Consider the following 24,123-nt stretch of genomic DNA (forward strand, 5'->3'; position numbering starts at 1 on the left):
CCACATTACTTGATATTAAAGATGTAATATGATTAAAAAAAACACGTAAAGTACTAAAAGATCATAGCCACTCTCTGGCCCACTAAAGCTCTATTCACTCTTATGCTATCACTCTTTCTAGTTTCTGGGACCTAACAACCTCAGAGCTTAAATGCTTAAGGACTGCTGCACTCTGCACTGCTTGAAATTCTAGAAACCATGAACCTACAAAGATGATAATTTTTAACCAACTCTGCAAATGCTGGCATTCAAAAAGTTAGACAAGAGGTTTTGAAAATTTTAATACCTGACTGAGCAAAGGACTGAGATGGTAACCTATTTGCTACTTCTGTTACAAGAAGTAAGCTTCTTTATACTCTGTGTGTGTGTGTGTGTGTGTGTGTGTGCGCGTGCGTGCGTGCGCGCAAAATGTGGCAGGGCATGCTCAGCCATGCTACTAATCTAGTCTGCAAGCCATCTTTGTGTGAAAAGAGACCCACAAATAACAGAACATACGTTACCAACTAACTTTATCTGAATAAAACGGGCAGTGAGACTACTAACATTGCTTCCTCTCTACTTACACCTTGCTCTCTTTTCCATGTATATTTGCACCAATGGAAAACTTTTTTTAAATTAATGCCATGCATGTCAAGCTGTAACTCTTGATGTATTTCATTAGAAGAAAATGAGGACAGGTCTGACTTTCAAGAACATCGATAACCAAGTCAAACCAAAACCAATCCAAATTATTTTTCTTGACAAAATGACAGTTTTTGTTACTATGTCAAAACAGAAACAGTAGAGTCTTAACTGCACTCTTTCCTTTCAAATGTACATCAGTACATATTCAAAACAAATTTCTCGGTTGATTTCTGCATCTACTAGACCTGCCTACAATCCGTTTAATCTGACAAACAGCAACAGAAGATCTAATGCCTTAAGGCTGTTCACTGTAATTTCTAAGCAATCAGCTTGCAAGAGAGCCAAGAGGTGACACTTGAAGAGCACAAGCTCTAATGCAGTGGTTCTCACACTTTCAGTACCAGGACCCACTTTTTAGAGGGGAAGTGTCTGTCAGGACCCACCGGAAGTGATGTCATGATCAAAAGTGACATCATCAAGCAGGAATAGTTTAAACAATCCTAGGCTGCAATCCCACCCAGGAGTAAGTTCCATTTATTATCATATACACCAAGGGTGCCCAAACCCCGGCCCTGGGGCCACATGCGGCCCTTGAGGCCTCTCAATGCGGCCCTCAGGGAGCCCCCAGTCTCCAATGAACCTCTGGCCCTCAGGAGATTTGCTGGAACCAGCACTGGCCCAACCCAACTGCTCTCAGTGTGAGGGAGACTGTTTGACCTCTCGCGTGAGCTGTGGGATGAGGGTTTCCCCCACTGCTTGCTGTTTCACGTCTGTGATGCAGTAGCTGCAGCAAAGGAAAGGTCAGCCTTGCTTTGTGCAAGGTCTTTTATAGGCCTTGAGCTATTGCAAGACCTTCATTCATTCATATAAGTTCATCTTTAATGTATTCATTTATGTAAACTTATGTAAATTTATTCAAATTTTAAATGTAAATTAATTCTTTTTTTCCCCAGCCCCCAGTGCCAGTGAGATGATGTGTCAGAGAGATGATGTGGCCCTCCTGCCAAAAACTTTGGACACCCCTGATATACACAATAGCTTAATAAAAAAACAGATCTAACATTTCCCCAAATGCAGTCACATACCATGGGAGCATAAAGTCCAATATATAAAAAATAAAATACTGAAATGAATGGGGACCCACCTGAAATTGGCTCATGACCCACCTAGTGGGTCCTGACCCACAGTTTGAGAAACACTGCTCTAATGGATCAGTGATATGGAGATTGGGGGGTTCCTGAAGATTTACAGGTAGCACAGAGCATGGCAAATGTCTAATAATCTTGCAGAGGGTAGACATGGTTAGTGATTTACAAACAAATGAGCAATGTGAACTTGTCTACTCACTCTGAGAATCACTGTGGTCAGAGTGTGCTCTTTTCCGATCTGGCCAGTTGTCAAACAGGAATTAATCTGAACCTTGACAACAGCTGACTCCCAACTGAACTAAGATGGCAATTCTATGTACACTTTCCTGGGAGTAAGCCCAAATGAACACAATGTAACTTACATCTGAGTAGACATTCACAGACGTGTGCTGCAAGATACATTAGTTCAACTCACTATGAAACAGCGAAGGCGAAGCTATCGTCGCATACCTCAAGACACACTGGCTTCAATTTACAGCTAAGTTCTCAACAGCTTGAATCAAAGATCAATATTCTTTCTAATGTTCATTCTACCACCCTGAGGTCCTACAACATTCTGTGTATTTTCTACTTATCAAGATATTATCAAAGGATGCTGTATCTGAATTTTTACTTATGAATTCTGATGTGTACAATGGAGACATCAGTGGTTTGCCTTCAAGTCCACCTTGCTAATTTGTGCTGACAAGAGTACACTACTGTAGGAAACTTCTTATACCTCAAACACTTCAGTCTGAATTGTGAAACTTTAAGACAAACACCTATAGATTTTATCTTGGATTGCTGCCAGAATTCCCATTAGAAAAGGAAATTCTCTGGAAAAATTGCTTTAGGGGAAACCAAAGGCATATAAATAACTTACAATTATTAGAATTCAGATAGTCAAAACAATTTGGTAGAAAGTTCTTTACAAGTGACGGCATTACAAGTCCAAAAAAGTTGTAAGAAACAGAGGAAGTCCAAATTTTGATTTTCAGAATCTGGATTTTACATGCAATGGCCTATCTATGCCCATAGAAATGTGATCCAAAATTGTGAGATCCTTTTGCTAAATGATGCCAGCTTTGTTACAGAAACTGTGCAGCATTCTGTTTGTATACTAACACACAACTATGGATTCTAGATTACAGTTTGGAAAGAAAAGTGGTCCTGAAAATACAAGAACTGGCCACCCCTAATTTAGACACATGCTATTTTTTTCCTTTGAAGCAGGAAAATCTAGCTACGAAACAGGGTATATATCAAGAATAAAAACATACTACTCAGACTAGAGTTCAGAGTGCCAAAAATTTTAGAATTAAATGTTGCTTTGAGCTGAGGCTTGAAGCGACTTCTAACTCTGGCAACATTACATGAAACAGAACAAGGCTAGAGAATGTTCTTAGGAACTTGTTTCTCCTTCACAAAGACGCTGAGAAGGAAAAGATCTTCGACAACCAGGATACAGAACAGAAAGTGACAGCAAAACACCTGGAAATATATGACAATGTCATAATACGGGAAACTAGAAGCAAGAATGAGTCACCACAACAGAAGAAAATATATAGGAATCTATATGAAGGCAAACATATCATGTTCATAAAATCAATGTAAATTCAAGAGCAGATTACAGTGCTTTATTGTGTGGGCAGGATTTTGCCGGGAGGACGGACAGGACTAGAACCCCAATATACAAACATTTTATGAAAATTCAACATGGTATTTTTGTTTCTTTTCCAGTAATTTTAATAAAAGAAACACCAACTTTAATAAAAGCCGAGACTGTTGAAGCTGAACTGTTGAACAAACTGTTGAAAGTAAAGGTATATATGAATAACTAGAAACCCAAAAAATTGGTTTGTCTAGTCCTATAAATCTAGGATACAATACATTACTGGAAATTTTAGGATTACTACTTCATTTCTGCAGTGGAGATGCTCCTGTCAAAGTATTTAAAAAAATACGCACTGTTCCAGAGAGGACATCATGAGGGCAGCAGTTGAGGAGATGACTTTTGCATACTCTGTCATCACTGAATTTGATTCGTTGACGGGTAGTGTCCCCTGCAACACAAACACACATTTCTGGTTAGACAAGCATAGAACATTCAAGGTATATTTTTACTTGTGTTCAAAGAACTGTTTCCCTATTTCATATGAAAAAAATCTAGTAAAAGCAATTCTGAAGAATTGATACTACCTCAGCCTCAGCAAGACTTGTGATAACCTCCAACGTCTTTTTCAACTCTAACATTTATGAAATGCAGCAACTACAGGGAGTCTCAAGAAAATGTACAAACACTTTACAGTGTAAAATTTATTATGCTATAACTCACACAAATACTGAATTTGATGCACACAGAAGTAGTTGCTTGACCCAGTTAATTAACATTTCTGCCCAATGTTGCATATATGCAACAGAGACAAAATGTGTACACCTGTAGGCCAGGCAAAAATGGGTTAATGAATTAGACCAAGGGCTCAAAATGTTCCCCATTGTTGACTAAGGGATCAGCAGACATCCCCCAATGTGTGCGCTAGGATAGTTCCACAAATCTCTTCAATTGCTTCCCTTAGATTTTTGAGTGCTGCAGGTTTTCTGTAATGATGCATGAATGTGAGCTCATTAAAATGTGTGTGTGTGTTGTTTTTTTTTTGAGATACCCTGTATTTATACCTCAAGACATTAAAATAATGCAATGAAAACTTAATAGACTACATCTGAGGAAAAGTCACTGACTCTGAAGTACATCTACATATATCACAGATTCCAACTAAGATGGAGCACACCAACAGCCTTGGAAGCATTTGATACATTTTTTGAGCATTTAACTGAATATTAGCTGCCATTTCTTCAAGACCTCATAATCATGGCATGGATGCAAAGAGCTTTACTTTGGGCAGGTTGAATACAGATAGGATTATTTATACACCTAGAATACTGGAAGAAATATGAATGCCTACAAACAGCATCACTCTAAAAAAGCCATGAACTGAACACGCTGCATCTGCATTAACTGAGAGTTTGATAAACATAAAAGCATCAGCCTGCTTACCACAGATTGAAGTCCAATTGCAAGACTAATCAATCACATCTGTGAACGCTGGAAATATTAGGTCTAAATGGTAAACTCAACACCTGGCCACTGATTTATTGCAGGGTTTATTTTCCTTCAAGAAAAGGGACAATGGAATAGTTACTATTTCAGATTTGGAAATGAGGTCCCCTCAAAGGTACTTTTTGTGTAAAGATGCAGCAGTAGTAATACAACTCAAGTTATTCATGTTTTTTATATACTCCTTAAGTTGTCTACGAAAACCTACTGGTGAATCAGAGAAATAAGGAAGAGCTGCTGGGGGAAAAGGATGTTTCCAACTTTATCCCAACTTCACCTCAGAAGGTGGAGAACTCACAAATGTAGTCACTACCCAATTCCAATAAACTTGAAAAAAGCAACTTAAAGTTTATGCAGCAGTTCTATACTGTAATTCCTTGATCTAACCATTCCACTGTGTAATTCCAGTTTTAGCTATCTGCCCTATGCAGAACTAAAATGAAACATTTTCAGATGAGCTGTATTCCACTTAAATGAAACATATGTTTCAAAAATCAAAGTTTATCAACAAGATAATTAGAGCAGTTGTTCATTTACTAAAACAGCTTCAGAGCAGCCCAACCATAGGTTTTCGTTAGCTAGGTCTCTACATGTAATAGACTGATACTAGCGCAAATTTAGAGTTGTTTTAAAAGTCATGCCTGCTACTATGGAAGATCTGAGGGCCTGGGGTATTTTCCCCCAGTCTCGCCTTTTAGACACAAGTCCTTGGTTTCACATTAATTAACACATCTGAAAAGTTAGCAGTAACTCACGGCTCGGCGAATGCGGGGCCTTTCTGACACTCCCTTGCAGAATGAAGTAGGCAGGCATAGATACATTGAACCTTTATAAATAAAACAAGGGGCCAGATTGTTCAGTTTGTATATAATAAACTCTGCCAGCATTTTCATCACAGCATCTAGAATACATGTTGAATGCAAAGAATGGTGGGAAGCCTGAATTATGCTATGCCTGACAGCAGTGTGCTAGCCTGTTATTTGAGGAGAGTTTATTGAAAGTAGCCACCTTTTCTTAGGGTGAGGGTGGAAAAATATTTTAATTCCTAGGTAATAATTTTCTTATTCCCCTTCTTCTTCCCTCAAAATTATCCAGGTACCTAAGAATTTGGTTGGCCCTAAAAATGAAATTCTAGTGCTTAGAAATTGAAATATTTTTCCAGTTCTGGCTTACGAATTTAGCTGTTTCATAAGACCATTCCACTTTTCAACAATTGTGACATACACATCTCAAAATGAAAATCAGTAATAAAAATTATTTCATGGGAAAAGTGCCAAACGAAAAAACATTTTGATCATTATTTAAAATTTAGGCAAGTTTAGATAAAATCTGGTGCTACTCTTTATACTCCTTATCCACTTAGACTAACAGATACTAGGGATTTTTAAAAATTATAGGTGACACAAGAATCACTTTCAACTGTTCTACTATTACATATTTCAAAGTTCTCAGAAAGGTTTATTATTGGTATGCAAAGGTAACAATGAATGTATGCAATTATAAACCAAGTTCATCTTTAGGAAACAGCAGCTTCCTTTTCTGCAATGGTGTCTGGCCCAAACCATATTTCCATGTAATATACTACTGGGTATGGATAGAAGCAATTATACATAATATCTCCTCCAGGAAAAAACATACTCTCTGATGATAACAGCTATGTATATGCATTACATCCTTCCTGGATATTAAAACTCAGTTCCCAATAAGGGCTAAATAAGTCATACTCTACCAGATCATAACACAGTGGGAGCCATTATGACCCATAAGTAACGCACTGTATCCAAAGAAGTGAATTCTGACTAATCAGCACTGAAATAAAAGATGACAAGTTAGTTATGATTGTCCTATTAAATTCAATGGTGCATAATCAGCATTCACTTTCTTTGGATACAACCCAATACCCATTTTTCATTTTCACTACAATGTTAAGACATTATTAAATCAGGTTAAGTGATAGGAAATAAATGTAAACTACACAATCTTTTTTTTTCAAAATAAATATTTCACAATTTATTTTTCATGTTACTAACTATCCAACACTATTGAGGATATTAATACAAGTACATGCATTCACAACATAACTAAAGAGGACGACAAACAACAACAACAAAAATGTTTAACCACCTCATAACTATTAGTTTCAGGTCAAACCCAGATTCCCTATCACACATTCTCATTTCTAGTTTCTAGAAAAATCCTATTAACATTAGTGATAACCCTTGAATTTTAGAAATTTTATACAGCAACAAAAGCCAAAATTCTAAACATAAATAACTGAATTCAAGCCTCAGCTCAGTATGAGCCACTCCCTTCTGAAACTACCAAAATACAGACACTCCATTTTCCTATCTCTTCACCACGAGTCACACAAAGTTAGTAGTATTCCTTCTGCACTGAGGCATCAGGATTCTTCCTAATCCATTTACCCCCACACTTTTCATCTTCCGAATCAAAATATCTCCCAACTACAACTAAAATTATGATAAAATATGTTTATTTAATTGAAGTTAAATATCTAAATAGCTCTCTAAACATCAGAATGTAGAATTAAACCACATTTTGCAGGAAAACACTGCAAGAAAGACCATATTCCTGCCTACAATGCTTGTATTTCTTACAAAGTCCACACAAATCAGGAGGAATGTTATTCAAAATCAGCACCCAGGCTCCATATTGAACAGCATGAAGGAGGTCCTCTTGGCCTCTTCTGACTATCTAAATCAGGAATTAGGCTTTGTGTAGGGGAAAAGAGAATTTATTCTCTCTATGGATTTTTTTTTTAACAAAATAGGATGTCTCATTCCAAAAAGCCCATAGAGGAATTTTATTTAGAGAGAGCTTCAGAATTGTGAGATATCCTGGGATTCTCAGGTTTTAAGTCTTACCAGCATAATTTTTTTCCAAAATTGAGAGGGTACATTCCCCTCTAGCATTCTGGTGATCAAGAGAGAAACTTTCCCAAAGAGATACCTCTTGTTCACACTGTTAGCATACAATCTGTTCCACCTCTAACAATCAAGTTCATTCATTACTTACAAATTTAACATTCAATAAATTATGTGCAAGCTAAAATAATACTCCCCTATTTGGCCAATTATGTCATCTGCAAAACTTTATTTAAATATATATATGGCTTTTACATGGGTGGTAAAGATGTTTCTGTTCTGCTTGACTTTCCTTTGACCATAAGTTACTTGGCTTTGCTCCAGTTTTATTTCTCTTCATGCTGCTTGCTGGTTTCTGATTGTTATTTTTTTATTTGCTTGTTTGTTTTAAACTGTTAAGGTGTTTTGCTTAGCTGTTTTTTTTTTTTTTTTTTTTTTTTTTTTTTTTGCTAAAATTGTAACCTGCCTTGGTGACACCTTTACTGGAGCAAGACTGTGATCAGTAGCGTAGTTCAGGAAAAGCTATTCTGGTGATCAAGAGAGAAACCTTCCCAAAGAGATACCTCTTGTTCACACTGTATTCTACAGCACCCAAGGCATTTAACACTCTTTGATGCTTGGTGCCTCAGGGTTGGAAACACAGTAATCCTAGTATAATACATTTAGATTGTACTTGTCCTACTTCCTGTTAACATTTGGTTAGTCTTCTCCTTGTAGTGTGCAAGCTGGTTGTTAAGCCTTCAGTTAAACAAAAATGTTCCTTGGTTAACCAAGAAATACCTGTGCTTTCATAGCTTCTAATGGAAGATGAAGGAAACAGGCACAGGGGACTGCTATTTATATAGGGTTCCCCCCATTCATGGTTTCTGTATCCACCACAGACAAGACAGAACCAAACCCCTGTGAATACAGGGGCCACCTGTAATCTTATACCACAAAAACCCTTAATGTTTTAGAAAATGAAAATTTAACTGACAACTTTTTAAAAGTCTCAAATGTGTTAATAAGGTAGGAGCCTAATAGCTTGGCTGCAGGCCATTTTTGCACTTCCACATTGACCATCCTTATATTAAGACAAGATGCTGCTGAATTAAAGTTGCCAAGTCAAAAGCATTTGACAGAAGCATGAATTAAGGTTGCCAAGTCAAAAGCATTTGACAGTTGAAGACTTTGAGGCAGGGCCTGGTGACGCCACAGGGCCACAAGAACCACTTTGTGAGAATGTATGGTAACTCAGATAATGCTGAAGCCACACAGTGATCTAAGCAATATTTTGCTTCCCTCCCGCAAAGAAACACTAAGCAAGAAATCTGTCACATTCTAAAGCCATGCCATTTTTACCTTAACAAAAGTTATTATTTTGACAGAGCAAAGCAACAAGCACAGAGGAACCATGGACAAAGCTGCATTTTAAAGCCACATAGCGTTCAGCAACACAGTGCAAGCTGCACAGGAGAACCTGAAAAGAAAACTCCTGTAGCATTGCAAAGCCATGCATATTCAAACTATTTCAGACACAGAGAGCAAGACTGGATGTTAAGGAACCTTGTTGAGTCTGCTGAGGTAATAACTGTGTGGTTTTAGGAGTAGATTCTTTGTTCAGGACTCATTTTGAAGAGAAAGCAGAATGTTTTAAACTTATTATAGCCAATTACATTGATGCAACACACAGATTCAAAAGTCAAATACTTTCTGGAAAGAAAAGTTGGGTGGAAGAGGCAACCAAATAGAAAACATTACAGGTACATCCCTCTCCTCTCTGAATTTAGAAGAATATGGGAAACTATTATTACATGGGTACTCCAAAGAACAAGCAGGGCAAAATGAAGCATGCCAACACCATGAATCCACTCCCTCCAGCAATCATCAAACCAGCAATGCTCTTTTAAGCCCAGCACTGACGCGATTACAACCACCAGGAAAGCATTCTCCAATTCCTTCACCCCTGACCCTCACTTTCCATACTGGAGATCAGAGGCTTGTGACATCACAGGAAATGGACTCACACATGCATGCTCCTCCCCTTTACCTGACCACAAGGAAACAAGTTGGCTGATTGCTGGATCTGAAGGAGGAGGCTGGGAGGGCAAGTAGCAGATGGCTGCTTCTGCTCTTCCCAGTTGGACAAGGGCACTGCTTTGCTGCAGGCCAACATGGCACAAGAGTAAGTAAGCAAGAACAAGAGTAAGAACACAAAGCTGCTAACAAGTTGATCTCTCTCCTCTTCTCACTGGCACCACTGCACTGCTTACCCTCTTCTTCCAGGCCAATGATGGAGAGGATGATGGTGGAGTTACATAAGGAGCAGCAGCCAAAAGAAAACAGCAGTAAAGCATCATGTTGTCCCTGCAGTGGGCAGGGTTAGAAAAAAGCATATGCAGGTGGGCAGGCATTTAGAGAGGTCACAATTATATTGCAAGTTGACACTGAGCAGTAGTGCAGGCAGGTGGAATGAGATGTTAATTGTTCAAGGAAGCTACAGCAATAAGCCTCAGGCAAAGAAATAACCTTGCCACCAAATAACTGGAATTTGGTAATATAGTCAAAAATTTAGTTTTATAGCCCAAAGTGGTAAATCAATACTGCTCAGGAATGCAAACTTCATTAGGACCATGAACATGGAACTCACTCTAGAACAGCGGCACTCAAACTCGCGACTGCTGTGCACCTGGAATGCAGTCCCTGTCCGGATCACAGCTTTCTGTTCCACCCCCACGCGGCTCATCGTCTGGATAGACCCGGGCACCAAGACACTCTAGGCAGTCACAGCTGTTGCCAAGTGTCCCAGAAGGCTGCGTGACAGGGCATCTAGACAGACATGACTGCCCAGAGCTTCCTGGTGCCCAGGTCTACCAGATGACAAGCCATGCAGGGGTGGAATGGAAAGGCCTGCTCAGCGGGTGGGCGTGTTTGCCTGAACCCCTGGATCTGGCCCCTGGGCTGGGGTTCAAGTGACCCTGCTAGAGCACCCTTCACCAGACATTGTAAAATGACACAGAGGCCCATGCACCTGTGACTGCAAGTAAGGACTGTTCTCCCTTCCAACAACCATTATCAGTTCTCATTTCATGACTCATCTCCTGAAGGAAAGGAAGACCTGGGTTTAGAATAAATACAAGCCCTGATCTCAGGAAATGAATAATTGTTATTTCAGCTGATCATTTCTGGATACTGGACTGGGACTACCTCAATAGTATACCTTTACATGCAATGTGCTCTTCATAGCGAAACTTATTTCTGCACAAAGATCCTCCCTCACTGAGTCAAAATGCAACAAAAGCTCTGCAAAGGTTAATATGTGCATCAGGAGGATCACTTGGATATTTTAAACTTAATCAAAGAATTAAATTAAAATGCTCTTCCTAGGAGATGACAGCAAAATCCTTTTTTTTTTTTAAATGAAGTCAATTTCCAAAATCAAGCAAGGTTCAAAAGTTTTGTCTTGCTGAATTATCTGTCCATGGCAACATCAACAGGTAGTTAACAGACGTCTTATCCAATTCTAATATTGCAGTTAAAAACTGTCAGGTACACATGTTTATGCTTCAAAGCACATCTTTCATTATCTCAGCATTTGAATGAAACTAAAAAGCTAATCTGCCTAAAAAGCTCACTGAAATTGTTTGGATACTAGCCATTAATTTTGGTTAATCTAGTTGAGAATTATATCTTAAGCCAATTGTGCACACCTGAATATATACATATTGAACTAAAAATTTTAAAAATTAAAGAAACTCACTTTGGACCCAGATGACTGTGCTAATTGCAAATCTTTCCTTTCGAAGGAAAGGTCTTTGAGCAAGTGGTGGCACTTCCTCCTGACACAATTGGATGACACTGAGGTTTTTGACAATTGACAAGGCACATCATGTTGCCAATGAGGGGCTCACATCCCCCACCGGCCCTACTAATAACTTCACCCAAATTCCTGTGGCACACCTGTGGACCACTCATGGCACACTAGTGTGCCATGGCACAGGGGTCGAAAAAGGTTGATCTATATCCAGTTCAGTCTGAGTTTGGAAGTGAAATGGTCTTGATTGCCCTGTTGGATGATTAGGAAAAAAGATGGGATAATACAACCCTGCCAATTCTCCTTGACCTCTCACCAACCTTGGACACAGTGAACATTAGGGAAGAGCCTTAGATCTATTCTGTCCCCCATGTTTTTTAAGATCTACATGAAACTACTGGGGGAAATCATCCAGGGATTTGTGTCACAAGTATGCTAATGACACCCAATTCTATCTCTCCTTGCCATCTCATTCCAGGGAAGCTTGGAAGCCCTGGATCACTGTTTGGAGGCAGTTGGGTCTGGATGAGGGCCAATAAACTAAGATTAAATCCAGAAAATCCTCCTGGTCAGGAAATATTTGATGCAGGTAAAGGGTTGCACACCCCCTGCAGGAACAGGGACTTTGTAATCTGCCTTGGACATTTATTTTGACAAGGGAGAGGCAGGATATAATTTTTTTTTAATAAATAAAAATTATCACATCCGTTATAGAAAGTTCCAGGTACAATCCCTGCCAGAAATCCTGAAGAGCCACCTACAGTAACTGAGCTCGATGGTCTGACTCAGTATAATGCAGCTTCATATGGCGATGTTACCCTTCTGGAACAGCCATCTGAGATGAGTCCTGAGGGCATCATGCTCTGGTGATTCTATTTCTTTTTGGCAGCTTGATTACAGATGGTGCTAGGGGATTAGCTCTGCACAAAGACATTTATGCTATGATGCTCCTGCACTGTGATAGGTCACCAAGAAGAATTCTCACCAGTATGGTGATAATACCCAACTTAATCTCTCCTTTTCATCAGGTGCAGGTAAGGTAGGGGAAGCTCTGGCCTAAGTAACTGTAAGAGACAAAAAGGAAACTAATAAATTGAACTCAATCCAAAATAGATTAAGTAGATTGCCTGACTAAAGAGGTAGCTTTCAACTTGTTCTGGACAGGGTCTGGGCTTCCTAACGACTACATTTCCAACTTTTGGGTGCAGATACATCTGGCAACTCCTATAGATTAAAAAAATATTCTGCTTTTCAATATTTCTACTCTCATGGTAAGTTCACAATCACAATTGCATCTTTTTAGATTGTGAGCCCCATTGGAACAGGGAGTCATTAGTTATTTGATTTTTCACTGTAAACCGCTTTGTGAACTTTTAGTTGAGAAGTGGTATATAAATACTGTTAATAAAATAATAACAACAACAACAACGTAAGTTTAGATGCCTAGGCAACAACTGTGGTAAATTGTGCTTTTCACCAGTTTATGCTGATGTATCAACTGCAATTCTTCCTGGATAAAGGTAGCCTGACCACTGCAATATCCATATTAGTTATTGAAACCTGCTATACGTGGTACTACCTTTAAAGACTACCCAAAAGCTTCAACTGGTGCAACATGTAAGGATGGGGGGTTACTAGGTGAATCTCACCAAGGTCAGACTGAGAAGGCTCCACTGGCCTGTCTCTTTCTGGGTAGAATTCAAAGGGTTAGTCTTTCGAGACTGAAGGTTGCCAACTACTAGTTTAACCTTTGAAGCCCTTTACTACTTGAGACTGAGATACCTGAAATAGTTTACTCCCATGTGAAAGACACTGAGGTTTGCTTCAGAGGCCCTCTGCAGAATATCTCTGCCTCCTGAGGTGAGGGCAGCCAGTGATGGGGGATAGGTTCTTTTTAGTGGTGACATCCTCTTATACAGTCCTCTCTCTCCCCAGAGAGATGCACTTGGCACTATTATGCTTCAGGTATCACTGTAAATACATTACCTATCCACTCCATTTCAACTAACAAATATTGCTTCTAAAACTTACAAGCAATTATTTCTAAAGGTGTAAGTGTTCAGCATTTGAACACAGACTAAATGTTCTCCACCTATATACACCCCTAACCCTTTATGGTAAGAAAGGCACTTAAAAACATGGTACATAACTGGTAGACAAGCAGTTTGATTTCATTCTTAACTGTGAGGATCAAATGGATTCCTCACTACACTTCAAATGATTCCTCACTACTGATTCCTGATTGACAAATGATTCCTCACTATTACCTCCCTCACCACACTTCCTCAACCAAAAAAAATTCTAAATTTGAAAAACCAAGGTAATAACAAAAATCAAAGACAAGTGTATACTCACACAAAAAACAACACAGTTGCAATAGGATAAGTGGGGCAATAACCAGTTAAGCAGTCACATTGCCAAGGAGAAGAAATTAGTAAGAGGGACATATTTAAACAAAATGTCAGGATGAGACGGCAATGACTAGATTCCTTAGACAAGGAGAAAAACATATTAACTAAATGGAAGCAGATTTAGGTTAAACAGTATGAGCACTTCATAAGATCACTTCATAGATGGAATAGACTTGCCTGTGCAAGAGCCCCCTTGACATTTTCAGGATATCAGAGAAATGTATACTGTAAGCCTTTTTTTCACTGGATACATGCTGATAAGTTTAATAAATTTAATCAAAATGTAGCTGGAGAAAAGATTAAGATTTGCAATATGGACCAAAAAGCACAGCACTGACACTGTTTTGAATTCTGTATGTAAATGCGAATGAGCCAACAGGATATATTTTTACAGTGTAGCATCAGGCATATTGCCAGTGGTCCTCAAGACAGGTTTTTTTTTCTTGTAAGAGAGTTTCTGTGTTAAATTTCAAGCCACTGGCATTCAAAGAAAGACCAAACACCTAAAATTCACTCTCACATTCCCAAATGCAAAGAACGCATCACACGCTCATTTCCTGCTTCATCCTGCATTTTTTGACCACATTAAAAAGTCTAGAGCTGCGCCAACATTTCTCCGCAATTCAGCCTCACATATGGACTTGAAATGCTGGTTTGGGTCAGGTTTCCATTCCATCCTTTAAAAAAAGCAGAGGCCACGATTCGAAAGAGAGCTGATGCTTCTCTGCAGTCAGAATAAGGCGAACTGCTGTTTCAGAGGCCAATCCTAGGCATGTCTACTCAGAAGTAAGTCCCATTATACTCATGGGGCTTCCTCCCAGGAAAGTGTGGATAGGATGGCAGCCTCAGAGCCTCATCCTATGCATGCCTATTCCGAAGTAAGTCCCGTTCTAGTCAATGGGGCTTCCTCCAACGAAAGTGTGGACAGGACTGCAGCCTTAGAGCCCCATCCTATGCATGTCTACTCAGAAGTAGGACTCATCACAGGCAGTGGGGCTTCCTCCCAGGAAACTGCAGATAGGACTGCAGCCTGAGAGCCCCATCCTAGGCATGCCTACTCAGAAGAAAGTGCCACTGCAGCCAATGGGGCTTCCTCCCAGGAAAGTGTGGGCAGCATGGCGGCCTCAGAGCCCAGGCCGAGGCATGTCTACTCGGAAGTAAGTGCCACTGCAGCCAACGGGGCTTTCTCCCAGGATGCGGCCTCACCGGGGCAGGTGAACTCCGCGGGGGAACTTGGTGCTTCCGGGCGAGCGAGGCCCAGGCCGGCTGCGGAGAGGGAGGCGCCGCCTCTGCCTTCAGCGGGCCAGGCATCCCCGACCCCTCTGTCCCCGCCAGGGGGGAGCAGCCCGCAGGCCCGGCCCGGCCGCGGTGCTCCCGCCCTCCCCGCGCAGGCAGGCGGGCGGGCGGGCGGGCGCAGGCGGCGCTCCTTACCGTCCCGGGAGGTGCCCATGAGCTGGTCCAGCATCGCGCGCATCTGGGCCTGGGCCGACATCGCGAAGGCGCGTGAGGCCCGCTGGCGGCCGAGTCCGACGAGGCTCCGCCCACGCGGCCTGCAGGAGGCCGAGGCGCAGCGGCGCTTCCTCCCCGCTCAGAGCCGCGCAGCCTCAGGGCGCCTAGCCCGGTCCTCGCCGGAGAGCGGAGCGGTCCCGTCCGCGCCTCGGGTCGAGAGCTCCCCGCGCTCGTCCCCGCACGCCCGCCTCGCTCGGGAGCGCGCGCCCCTGGCGGCAACGGACATCCGCGCCCGCCTCGGCGACTCCCGCCCGCTGATTGGCCCGGCCGGCGCCTGCTCCGCGACTCCCAGGCGCTCCGCCCCCGCCCAGCGGCCGCCGTGTCCCGCGGCTGAGGGGAGGCGCTCCTGCTCGTCGCGACGAGACTGAGCGCCCCAGCCGGGCGGGTCTGGTCAGAAGCAAGCCCCGTTGTAGTCAGTGGGGCTGCTCGCAGGAAAGTGTGGACAGGACGGCAGCCCGCAGCCCTCCCGAGGCGTTCGCGCTGTGGAAACAACACTCACAAAGATACCACAAACAGCACACTCACAGACAGACAACACACTCACAGAGACACCCCACACAGACAGACAGACAGACAGACAGGCAACACACAGAGACACCACACACACACACACACAGACAACACGCTCACAGGGACACCACACACAGACAACATACTCAGACAACACACTCACAGAGACACCACACACACAAACACAACACACTCACAGACACCACACACACTCACACAACACGCTCACACACTCAGACACCACACACACAGCGCTCACAAACACACACACACACCCAGAGTCACAGGCACAGGGAGGGAGGGAGGGAGGGAGAACAGCTCCTTTCTTGCCCTGCCTTTTTAAATTATAAAGTTACAGTTCTGTGCAGTTGGGGGGGGGGGGAAGGAATCTCCTTTGAACTCCATTCCTTCTGAGTAACACTTGAATACAATGTGAAGTATAATTCTAGTGTTTACACAGAACTGCCACTGGGTTCCCTGAGATTCTTTCTGTATAAATGTGTATGTTCACTATGGTGAACATTAATAGTATGTTCACTATTAATATATTCATTCACCAAAATATCACAATTTACATCCAAAATGAGACCACATCTCCAAAAGACTCTGGCTGCAATCCTTGCCACACATTCCTGAGAGTAAGCCCCATTGAACAAAATAGGACTTGCTTCTGAGTAGACCTGCTTCGGTTTGTGCCCAAAGTTTTATTGTACTTAGGACTGAATTTTTGTTTTACATGTATAATGAAATTGGTTTAGTCCATTTGACTTCAGCTCTCCAATCATTTTTTTCTTTAAGATAGTAGACAATAGTATAGAGCATTTGGAAGAACTTATCATACATGACATAAATAAATGGATAAATTAATAAGAGGTAGAAGTAGATGAGCAAGTAGATTAGGAGGTATAGTAGGATTAATTAGTAATGGTATACTCAGCACTCCTAAATGTATGTTATATGTTTGTATTATCTGTATTGTTTTGTATTGTGTGATGTCTGTGTGTGTTGATTTAAAAAATTAATAAAATTTTTTTTAAAAGGTAGTAGACATATCCACAAGGGGCTCACAAACATGTCAAAAAAATAAAGAGCTTTGAAGCCTATGAGACAGAGCACAATATAAACAGAAATAACGGTTGCTGTTGTGAGCCACCCTAGTAAGGGCAGAATAAGAATGTCTTATAAATAAAATGGCTCCTTATCCCAAAGGGCTCACCGTAAAAAAAACAAAAACAAAAAAACTCAAAACAGCATAGGCCTGAAATTACAGGCCTGTTTCCCCCCCCCCCATTTTCCTCAAAGCTTTCAAACACAACCCTTTACAATTCAAACATGTTTTTATTTCACTAGAATCACTCCCATGAAACAAAAGGAAGCTGGTCTAAATGGGCCCTTGGCCTGATCCAGCAGGGGTCTTGTTATGTTCTTTATATGTACAACTGTGCTAGTCTTGTAGTTCTCAACCCAGAACCCAAGATATCAAGGACTACCTGCCTGGTTTTCTTCCGCTGCCACCTGTACCTAGTTTACAAATCTATGGTAAGGCCACACCTGGAGTATTGTGTCCAGTTCTGGTCCCCCCATCTCAAAAAAGACATAGTGGAAATGGAAAAGGTGCAAAAGAGAGCGACTAAGATGATTACTGGGCTGGGGCACCTTCCTTATGAGGAAAGGCTATGGCGTTTGGGCCTCTTCAGCCTAGAAAAGAGACGCCTGAGGGGGGACATGATTGAGACATACAAAATTATGCAGGGAATGGACAGAGTGGATAGGGAGATGCTCTTTACACTCTCACATAATACCAGAACCAGGGGACATCCACTAAAATTGAGTGTTGGGCAGGTTAGGACAGACAAAAGAAAATATTTCTTTACTCAGCGTGTGGTCGGTCTGTGGAACTCCTTGCCACAGGATGTGGTGCTGGCATCTAGCCTAGACACCTTTAAAAGGGGATTGGACAAGTTTCTGGAGGAAAAATCCATTATGGGTTACAAGCCATGATGTGTATGCGCAACCTCCTGATTTTGGAAATGGGTTAAGTCAGAATGCCAGATGTAGGGGAGGGCACCAGGATGAGGTCTCTTGTTATCTGGTGTGCTCCCTGGGGCATTTGGTGGGCCGCTGTGAGATACAGGAAGCTGGACTAGATGGGCCTATGGCCTGATCCAGTGGGGCTGTCCTTATGTTTACCAAAGCCTTGTTTTCTACAAAGACTTGAGGGATAATGGAGACTCCCTTCCCATGTTTTGCCAGAAGTTGGGGCAGAATTGCAGTATATTGTTTAAAGATACTTACCAGAAGATCATGCACTGTATGGATTTTATTTTTTGACATAGCATCATTCCCTACAATAGCAAGTTCAACTTGTATGCCAATCAGATTGTAGCCAAAATAGGACCACTACCAATGGTAGAGGTTTGAAGTCTAGCAATTTGAAATTAAAAGAAAATACACTTTGCTTCTTGGGAAGCCCAAGGGTTAATGGAAAAAGCAGAGCAACACCACTATAGGAGTCTTTCCTATTTCTGGTGCAAGAGGGGGCAGAGTTAAACTTTCAGTTTAAATTGAAAAGGAAGAAGGACAGATAGTGTGTACACATACATACCCACAATGAGAACATCTGAACCAGAGATTGAATGAGAAAAAGGTAAAGGCTGGCTGTTTCATGCAAATTGCTATCTATCCCTGAAGCCTATCAGTGCAATCCAAAGTATGCATAGCAAACCCCATTTTGCTGCAGTACATAGCCAATTGTTATAGCCAATTGTTAAATGCACATGTTAACACTTCAGTATTGTGATGCTGCCAAACTGAAAACCAACTTCTGAATGAACAATCCAATAATACACGAGAAGAACACTTTGCTGCAAATGCTCTAACTCAGGGGTGCCCAAACCCCGGCCCGGGGGCCACTTGCGGCCCTCAAGGCCTCTCAATGCGGCCCTCAGGGAGCCCCCAGTCTCCAATGAGCCTCTGGCCCTCTGGAGATTTGTTGGAGCCCGCACTGGCCTGACGCAACTCCTCTCAGCATGAGGGCGACTGTTTGACCTCTCAGTGAGCTGTTGGATGAGGGCTCCCTCCAGTGCTTGCTCTTTCACATCTGTGATGCAGTAGCAGCAGCAAAGGAAAGGCCAGCCTTGCTTTGTGCAAGACCTTTTACAGGCCTTGAGCTATTGCAATACCGTCATTCATTCATATAAGTTCATCTTTAATATATTCATTTATGTAAACCTATGTAAATTTATTCAAATTTTAAATGTAAATTAATTCTTCCCCCCCCCCCGGCCCCCAACACAGTGTCAGATAGGTGATGTGGCCCTCCTGCCAAAAGCTTTGGACACCCCTGCTCTAACTATATGAAAATCATGGGCAACACAAAGTCCTGGTGAGAAATTCTTCATTTCATGCAAAACATGAAACAGATATGTTTAAACAGACAGAGCCTGAAAAACAATTATAATGTCTCTGTTGAATAATAATTAATCCTTATGGTTCCCATCCTTTCCCCCCAGGTTGCTGAGGTAGCTTAAGTCCCACAAGCCCAGCCACTTCTTCTGATGAGCGCTCTCCACGTCCATGATATTCTTGATGGAGTGCCAAGTGCTTTTGAACACTACGCAGGAGGCAGAGATAGGTGGCAGCCTGAAAATGTAGGTCATGCTGAGCCCTGCATAACTTTTCACTGGTTACCTGGAGACAGAGAAATACAAGACATTTAGTACAAGCACAACATACAGGTCCAACCTTATTATACACAGATTTTTTATACACGGATTTGACTCAACACAAATAGCCCCTGCAAATGAGAAGGAATATGCTGATCCCTGGAGAAGGGGAAAAAGGCACCCCTTCAAAATCACAGTTTAAAAAACTGCTTTTCTTACTGTTGTGGAGAGACAGTCATGCAAGTGATCATTCTATTCTTCAGCTGAGCCAGGCAAGCTGAGCCAAGGGTCCTTTGCATTTCCTCTACAACAGTAAAAAAAAAGCTGTTTTTAAACCACAAGTGTAAAGGGACACACTTTTAAATTTTTTAAAATTTGCTTTTATTTAACACAGAACCAAACCCCTGCAATTGCTGAGGCATGGCCTTATTACATTAGGAGCAATGGACGGGCAAAAGACCTGGAAGTGGGTCTTTAAATCTAATTTTACACTGTATTTTTAGCCATGGATTTTTTTATCCACTGGGGTTCTGGAATGGAACACTAACAGATAACAAGATGTGACCTGTATACATTTTACTGTAGATTCCTACTCAAGAGTCTAGGTGAATTTTAGTACAAAGTTTATTATAGACAAGCAAAGTTACAGTTCAACTCAGGAAATTCATACTGAGGAAAGGGGGAAGAGAAAGGATATTAACAGTTCGTCTTGAGGGTTTGGGGAAATAGGCTAGTAACCACAAATTTCAATAACACCTGTGAATTTTACAGATAATCTCATTTAAAAACACATTATCTTAATTAAATTTGACTCTGTGCCTACTTAGGCTCAGACACAAACATCTGCTCAAATAAAAACAAATCTAGGAGAAACTACGGAACTTTCTGCCACAGGACGTGGGGGTGGCGCCTGGCTGCCTTTAAAAGCGGAACGACTGTGTCTGCAGAACTCCCCGCCACAGGACGTGGGGGTGGCGTCCGGCCTTGATGCCTTTAAAAGGGAACGACTGTGCCTGTGGAACTCCCTGACACAGGGTGTGGGGGTGGCGCCTGGTCTGGACGCCTTTAAAGGGGGAACGACTGTGTCTGCGGAACTCCCTGCCACGGCGTGGCGTGTGGCCTAGACGCCCTGCGGAACTCCCTGCCTCAGGACGTGGGTGGCGCCTGCCCTGGACTGCCTGCAAGGCCAGGTGCGAGGGAGGCACCGGGCGGCCCCTGAGAGGCAGGAGAAAAGGGCCCTTCGCACAGCGAGCCCTGCCCAAGCCGCCCGCATACCCGGTGCGCCCGGAAGGCCTCCCGCAGGTACTGCGCAGCCGCCGCGTCTCGGGAGGAGCGCCCGACCCCGCCCCTCAGGTAACGGAGCTCCCGCAACAGGCCGCGGAAAGTGCTCAGCGGCGACCCCAACGCCGCCATCTTGAGCGCCTCGCTTGGGGGGGGAGCGAGGTCTTTCAACCAATCAACACGCAGCTTCCCACGCCCAGCCAATAAGAAGGGCGCGTCATTTCAGCCAGCGGCCAACGCCTTTTTCCTGCTCGCGTGCCAGGCTCGACCAAACGACCCGCGGTCGACCGAACTCGGCAAGCTGCGGCGAAGCCTCGCGGGCTCGAGCCCATCCACAGAGCGAGCAATCGAATACCGAGGCGCGATCAGCGGCGTCCTGAGCGCAGTTCCTTGTTCCACCCAAGGGCGGCCCCTGGTGGCCGTGCCGGGCACTGCACGTCCAGCATCGCTGAGTATGAAAGTAGTTTGAAAGAAACTCCCCGTAGTTGTGAAAGCAGGAAAAGTCATTTCATAATTACTTATTCGTTTATTTTGTTTCTCCATTTACATAAACAAATAAAACACTCACCTACATTCACAAAGCAATGAAGGATCAGCTCCTCCCTGTCCCTGACTTGGAAAGATTTGGAGATTCCCCTCTACACCAGTGTTTCTCAAACTGTGGGTCATGAGCCATTATCTGGTGGGTCCACATTCATTTCAATATTTTATTTTTAACACATTAGACTTGATGCTACCATGACATGTGACTGCACTGGGGAAATGTTGCAGACCTGTCTTTTTAACAGGCTACTCCATACAGTATATGCTTTTGACAATGATAGGCAATGGGACTTACTCCTGGGTGAGGGTGAGTAGGATTGCAGCCTAGGATGGTTAAAATTTTCCTGCTGGATGATGTCACTTCTGGCCATGACCTCACTTCTGGTGGGTCCTGACAGAATATCATTCTTAAAAGTGGGTCCTGGTGCTGAAAGTTTGAGAATCACTGCTCTGCACTGTTCCTTTTAGAGGGAGCGAGTTTCTCCCTGCCAGGAACAACCATTTTTCAGGGATTCCTGACGACTGGCTTCTTAAGGCCCCCTCCCTGCTCAGCAAAGCCACTCTGAGACTGCAATCCTATACACTTACCTGGGAGTAAATGTATTTATTTATTTACAATATTTCTACCTCTCCTTTCCTGCGCTGACAGCAGATGCTATTGAGTCCAATTGGACTTACTTCTGAGTAGACAGGCATAGGATTGTTCAGTGAGAGGTAAACTGGAGGCAGTCTCTTCCTCAATCCCCCTTCTTAATGGGTTTCTTCTGCCACACTTGCTGCTGCTGCTGCTACCACATCTCTATCTACTGGCATCTAGGCTGGCAGCTGATGGGGACAGTGCTGCTCCTTCCAGCCTCCAAGATGCTGCCAGCTGTAGGGTTGGATGGAGTGTGCAGCCCGTCCTGGCTCAAGTGCTCTGGCGGGCACTTTCAGCTCATCCTATGAAGCACGAGTCTTTTTACACATCCACACAATTATGCATATGAAATAACAGCAAATAATAAAAAAAATACTGTTCCTACATATCCAATGCATAGTTAAGGCTGCAACCCTATTCACTTTCCTGGGAGTAAACCCCATTGACTCTAATAGGCCTTACTTCTAAGTAGACATGCCTAAGATTGACCTGTAAGGCAGCAATCCTATTCACACCTGGGAGTGAATTCCATTAAATATAATAGGACTTACTTCTGAGTAGAAATGCCTAGAATTGGGCTCTGTGAGTAGTAGGGCTGAGGGTATCTATACGCCTGAGTGGCTTTCAAAGTGTCTTCCTAACATAAGGCAACTCAGTCAAAAAGGGGGGGAGTAAAAAATCTCACCCCAGATGGGACTCGAACCCACAATCCCTGGCTTAGGAGGCCAATGCCTTATCCATTAGGCCACTGGGGCTGACACAATTTCTGTTCTTCCAATCAAGCCTTTGCTGGTAGCTAGTCATTCTTCCGTCGTCAAACCCCACCCCTTTCTCAGGCTTTGCAGCTGCTCCAATACACAGAATCAGCGTGCGTGGAAGTAACATGCAGCATAGCTCGGTGGCGTAGCTAGAAGGGGGGCAAAGCGGTTTTGCAGGGAGCCTCACTGCGGTGTGCAAGTGGCCCCTCCCCTTCGGAGCCATTCTGGGAGGGGGGCTCCCTGCAAAACTGCTTTGCACCCCCTCTACCTACGCCACCGAGCGCTACCCAGCTGGTGGTGGGACTCCAGCAGTGATGGCCTAGAGCCAGATCAGCTCCTGCAACAGTGTGTGCACTTGTGCTGGTGATGCCAAGGGCTACTGCAGGTGCTGCTGTCCCATCTTCAGGGATGCACCAGGCTGCTGTGTTGGAGTCAACATATCCACAGCCTGCTCTACCCTTGCAAGACCCTCCCCTCAGTTGGACTAAGCCGAGCTGCAACCACATGCTGCCTCTGCATCACCTGGCCTCCCTCCACGTGTACCTGTTTAGTGCATCTCCACCAGGCACCTGCATAGGTGTGGCGTGGCTGCTGCTGCAGATGTGTCCTGCTCTAGTCCTTGATTTGTTTGCCACTGTTGTGGCTGCAGGTGCAGCTTCTGTATTGGGGGGGGGGGTCTCCGCTTGGGTGCTTTGTCCAGGTAGCCTTTACTTAAGTGCAGACTGTGGCAGGAGGACCCTACATCCAGAACGTACGATGCCTTTGGGTGCTTTGTGTGCCCTTGCTGTGTCTGAGAATGCTATCCATCAAGGGCTGTGCACCTGCAGCTACATGGAGTCCTGGTAGGGAGAGAGCAACAAACCTTCCAGTGCTGTGAGCGATCTGTGAACCAAGCCTAGAATTGTGCAGTCACACCTTGGCACAGTGGCATGTTGTCAAATCAGAGGCAATAAATAGTAGATCAGCCACTCACCACAGGCATGGGTTGCAGAGCTGCATCCTTGAATCAGCTCAATATGATGCACGCACATACCCTGCTCTCCTTAGGAGCACTGCTGATGCAACGTCCAAAGAACAGCTCTTCTTCCATTCACTGGCCATTGGTGCTGATTTGCTGCACCGGTTGGAATTTGAGACCATCCCACTTTCGTTACAAGTCTGGTTCAATGAGTAGTTGTGAAGGACTTAGGCTACAGGGTCTATTTGTCAGCTGCCCTTTCCCAGTCCCTTCCATCTCCCATCCATGGTTTCTGCTGGCTGGCGGT

At 43.2% G+C, this 24,123-nt stretch overlaps 2 protein-coding genes and 1 non-coding gene across 4 annotated transcripts in view; all 3 read right to left on the bottom strand.

Annotated features, from left to right (window-relative positions):
* Positions 1-15,718, bottom strand: part of LUC7L2 (LUC7 like 2, pre-mRNA splicing factor) — a 30,931-nt gene extending 15,213 nt beyond the window's left edge. The window contains exons 1-3 of one of the 2 annotated variants that reach the window (XM_066633878.1): positions 15,387-15,470; positions 4,807-4,921; positions 3,720-3,814 (exon numbers count right to left, since the gene is read on the bottom strand). Coding sequence is in view for 1 of the 2 variants with exons in the window: in XM_066633877.1 (XP_066489974.1) it covers positions 3,720-3,814; positions 15,387-15,447 (156 nt within the window). In the remaining variant the exon portion in view is untranslated. Of the gene's footprint in view, positions 1-3,719; positions 3,815-4,806; positions 4,922-15,386 lie in introns of both variants that reach the window. The other variant, XM_066633877.1, reaches the window with a different exon arrangement.
* Positions 15,719-19,354: 3,636 nt separating this feature from the next.
* Positions 19,355-21,087, bottom strand: FMC1 (formation of mitochondrial complex V assembly factor 1 homolog). The gene is made up of 2 exons (XM_066633879.1): positions 20,915-21,087; positions 19,355-19,664 (listed from the first exon to the last, which is right to left on the bottom strand). Exons 1-2 carry the CDS (start codon positions 21,050-21,052, stop codon positions 19,461-19,463), a joined length of 342 nt encoding a protein of 113 aa, XP_066489976.1. The 5' UTR covers positions 21,053-21,087; the 3' UTR covers positions 19,355-19,460.
* Positions 21,088-22,782: 1,695 nt separating this feature from the next.
* TRNAR-CCU (transfer RNA arginine (anticodon CCU)) lies at positions 22,783-22,855 on the bottom strand. Its single transcript has one exon. It is a non-coding gene; the product is annotated as a tRNA-Arg (tRNA).
* Between the last annotated feature and the right edge of the window lie 1,268 nt (positions 22,856-24,123).

Source organism: Tiliqua scincoides, chromosome 7 (genome assembly GCF_035046505.1).
Source record: "Tiliqua scincoides isolate rTilSci1 chromosome 7, rTilSci1.hap2, whole genome shotgun sequence".
Lineage (NCBI taxonomy): Eukaryota > Metazoa > Chordata > Lepidosauria > Squamata > Scincidae > Tiliqua > Tiliqua scincoides.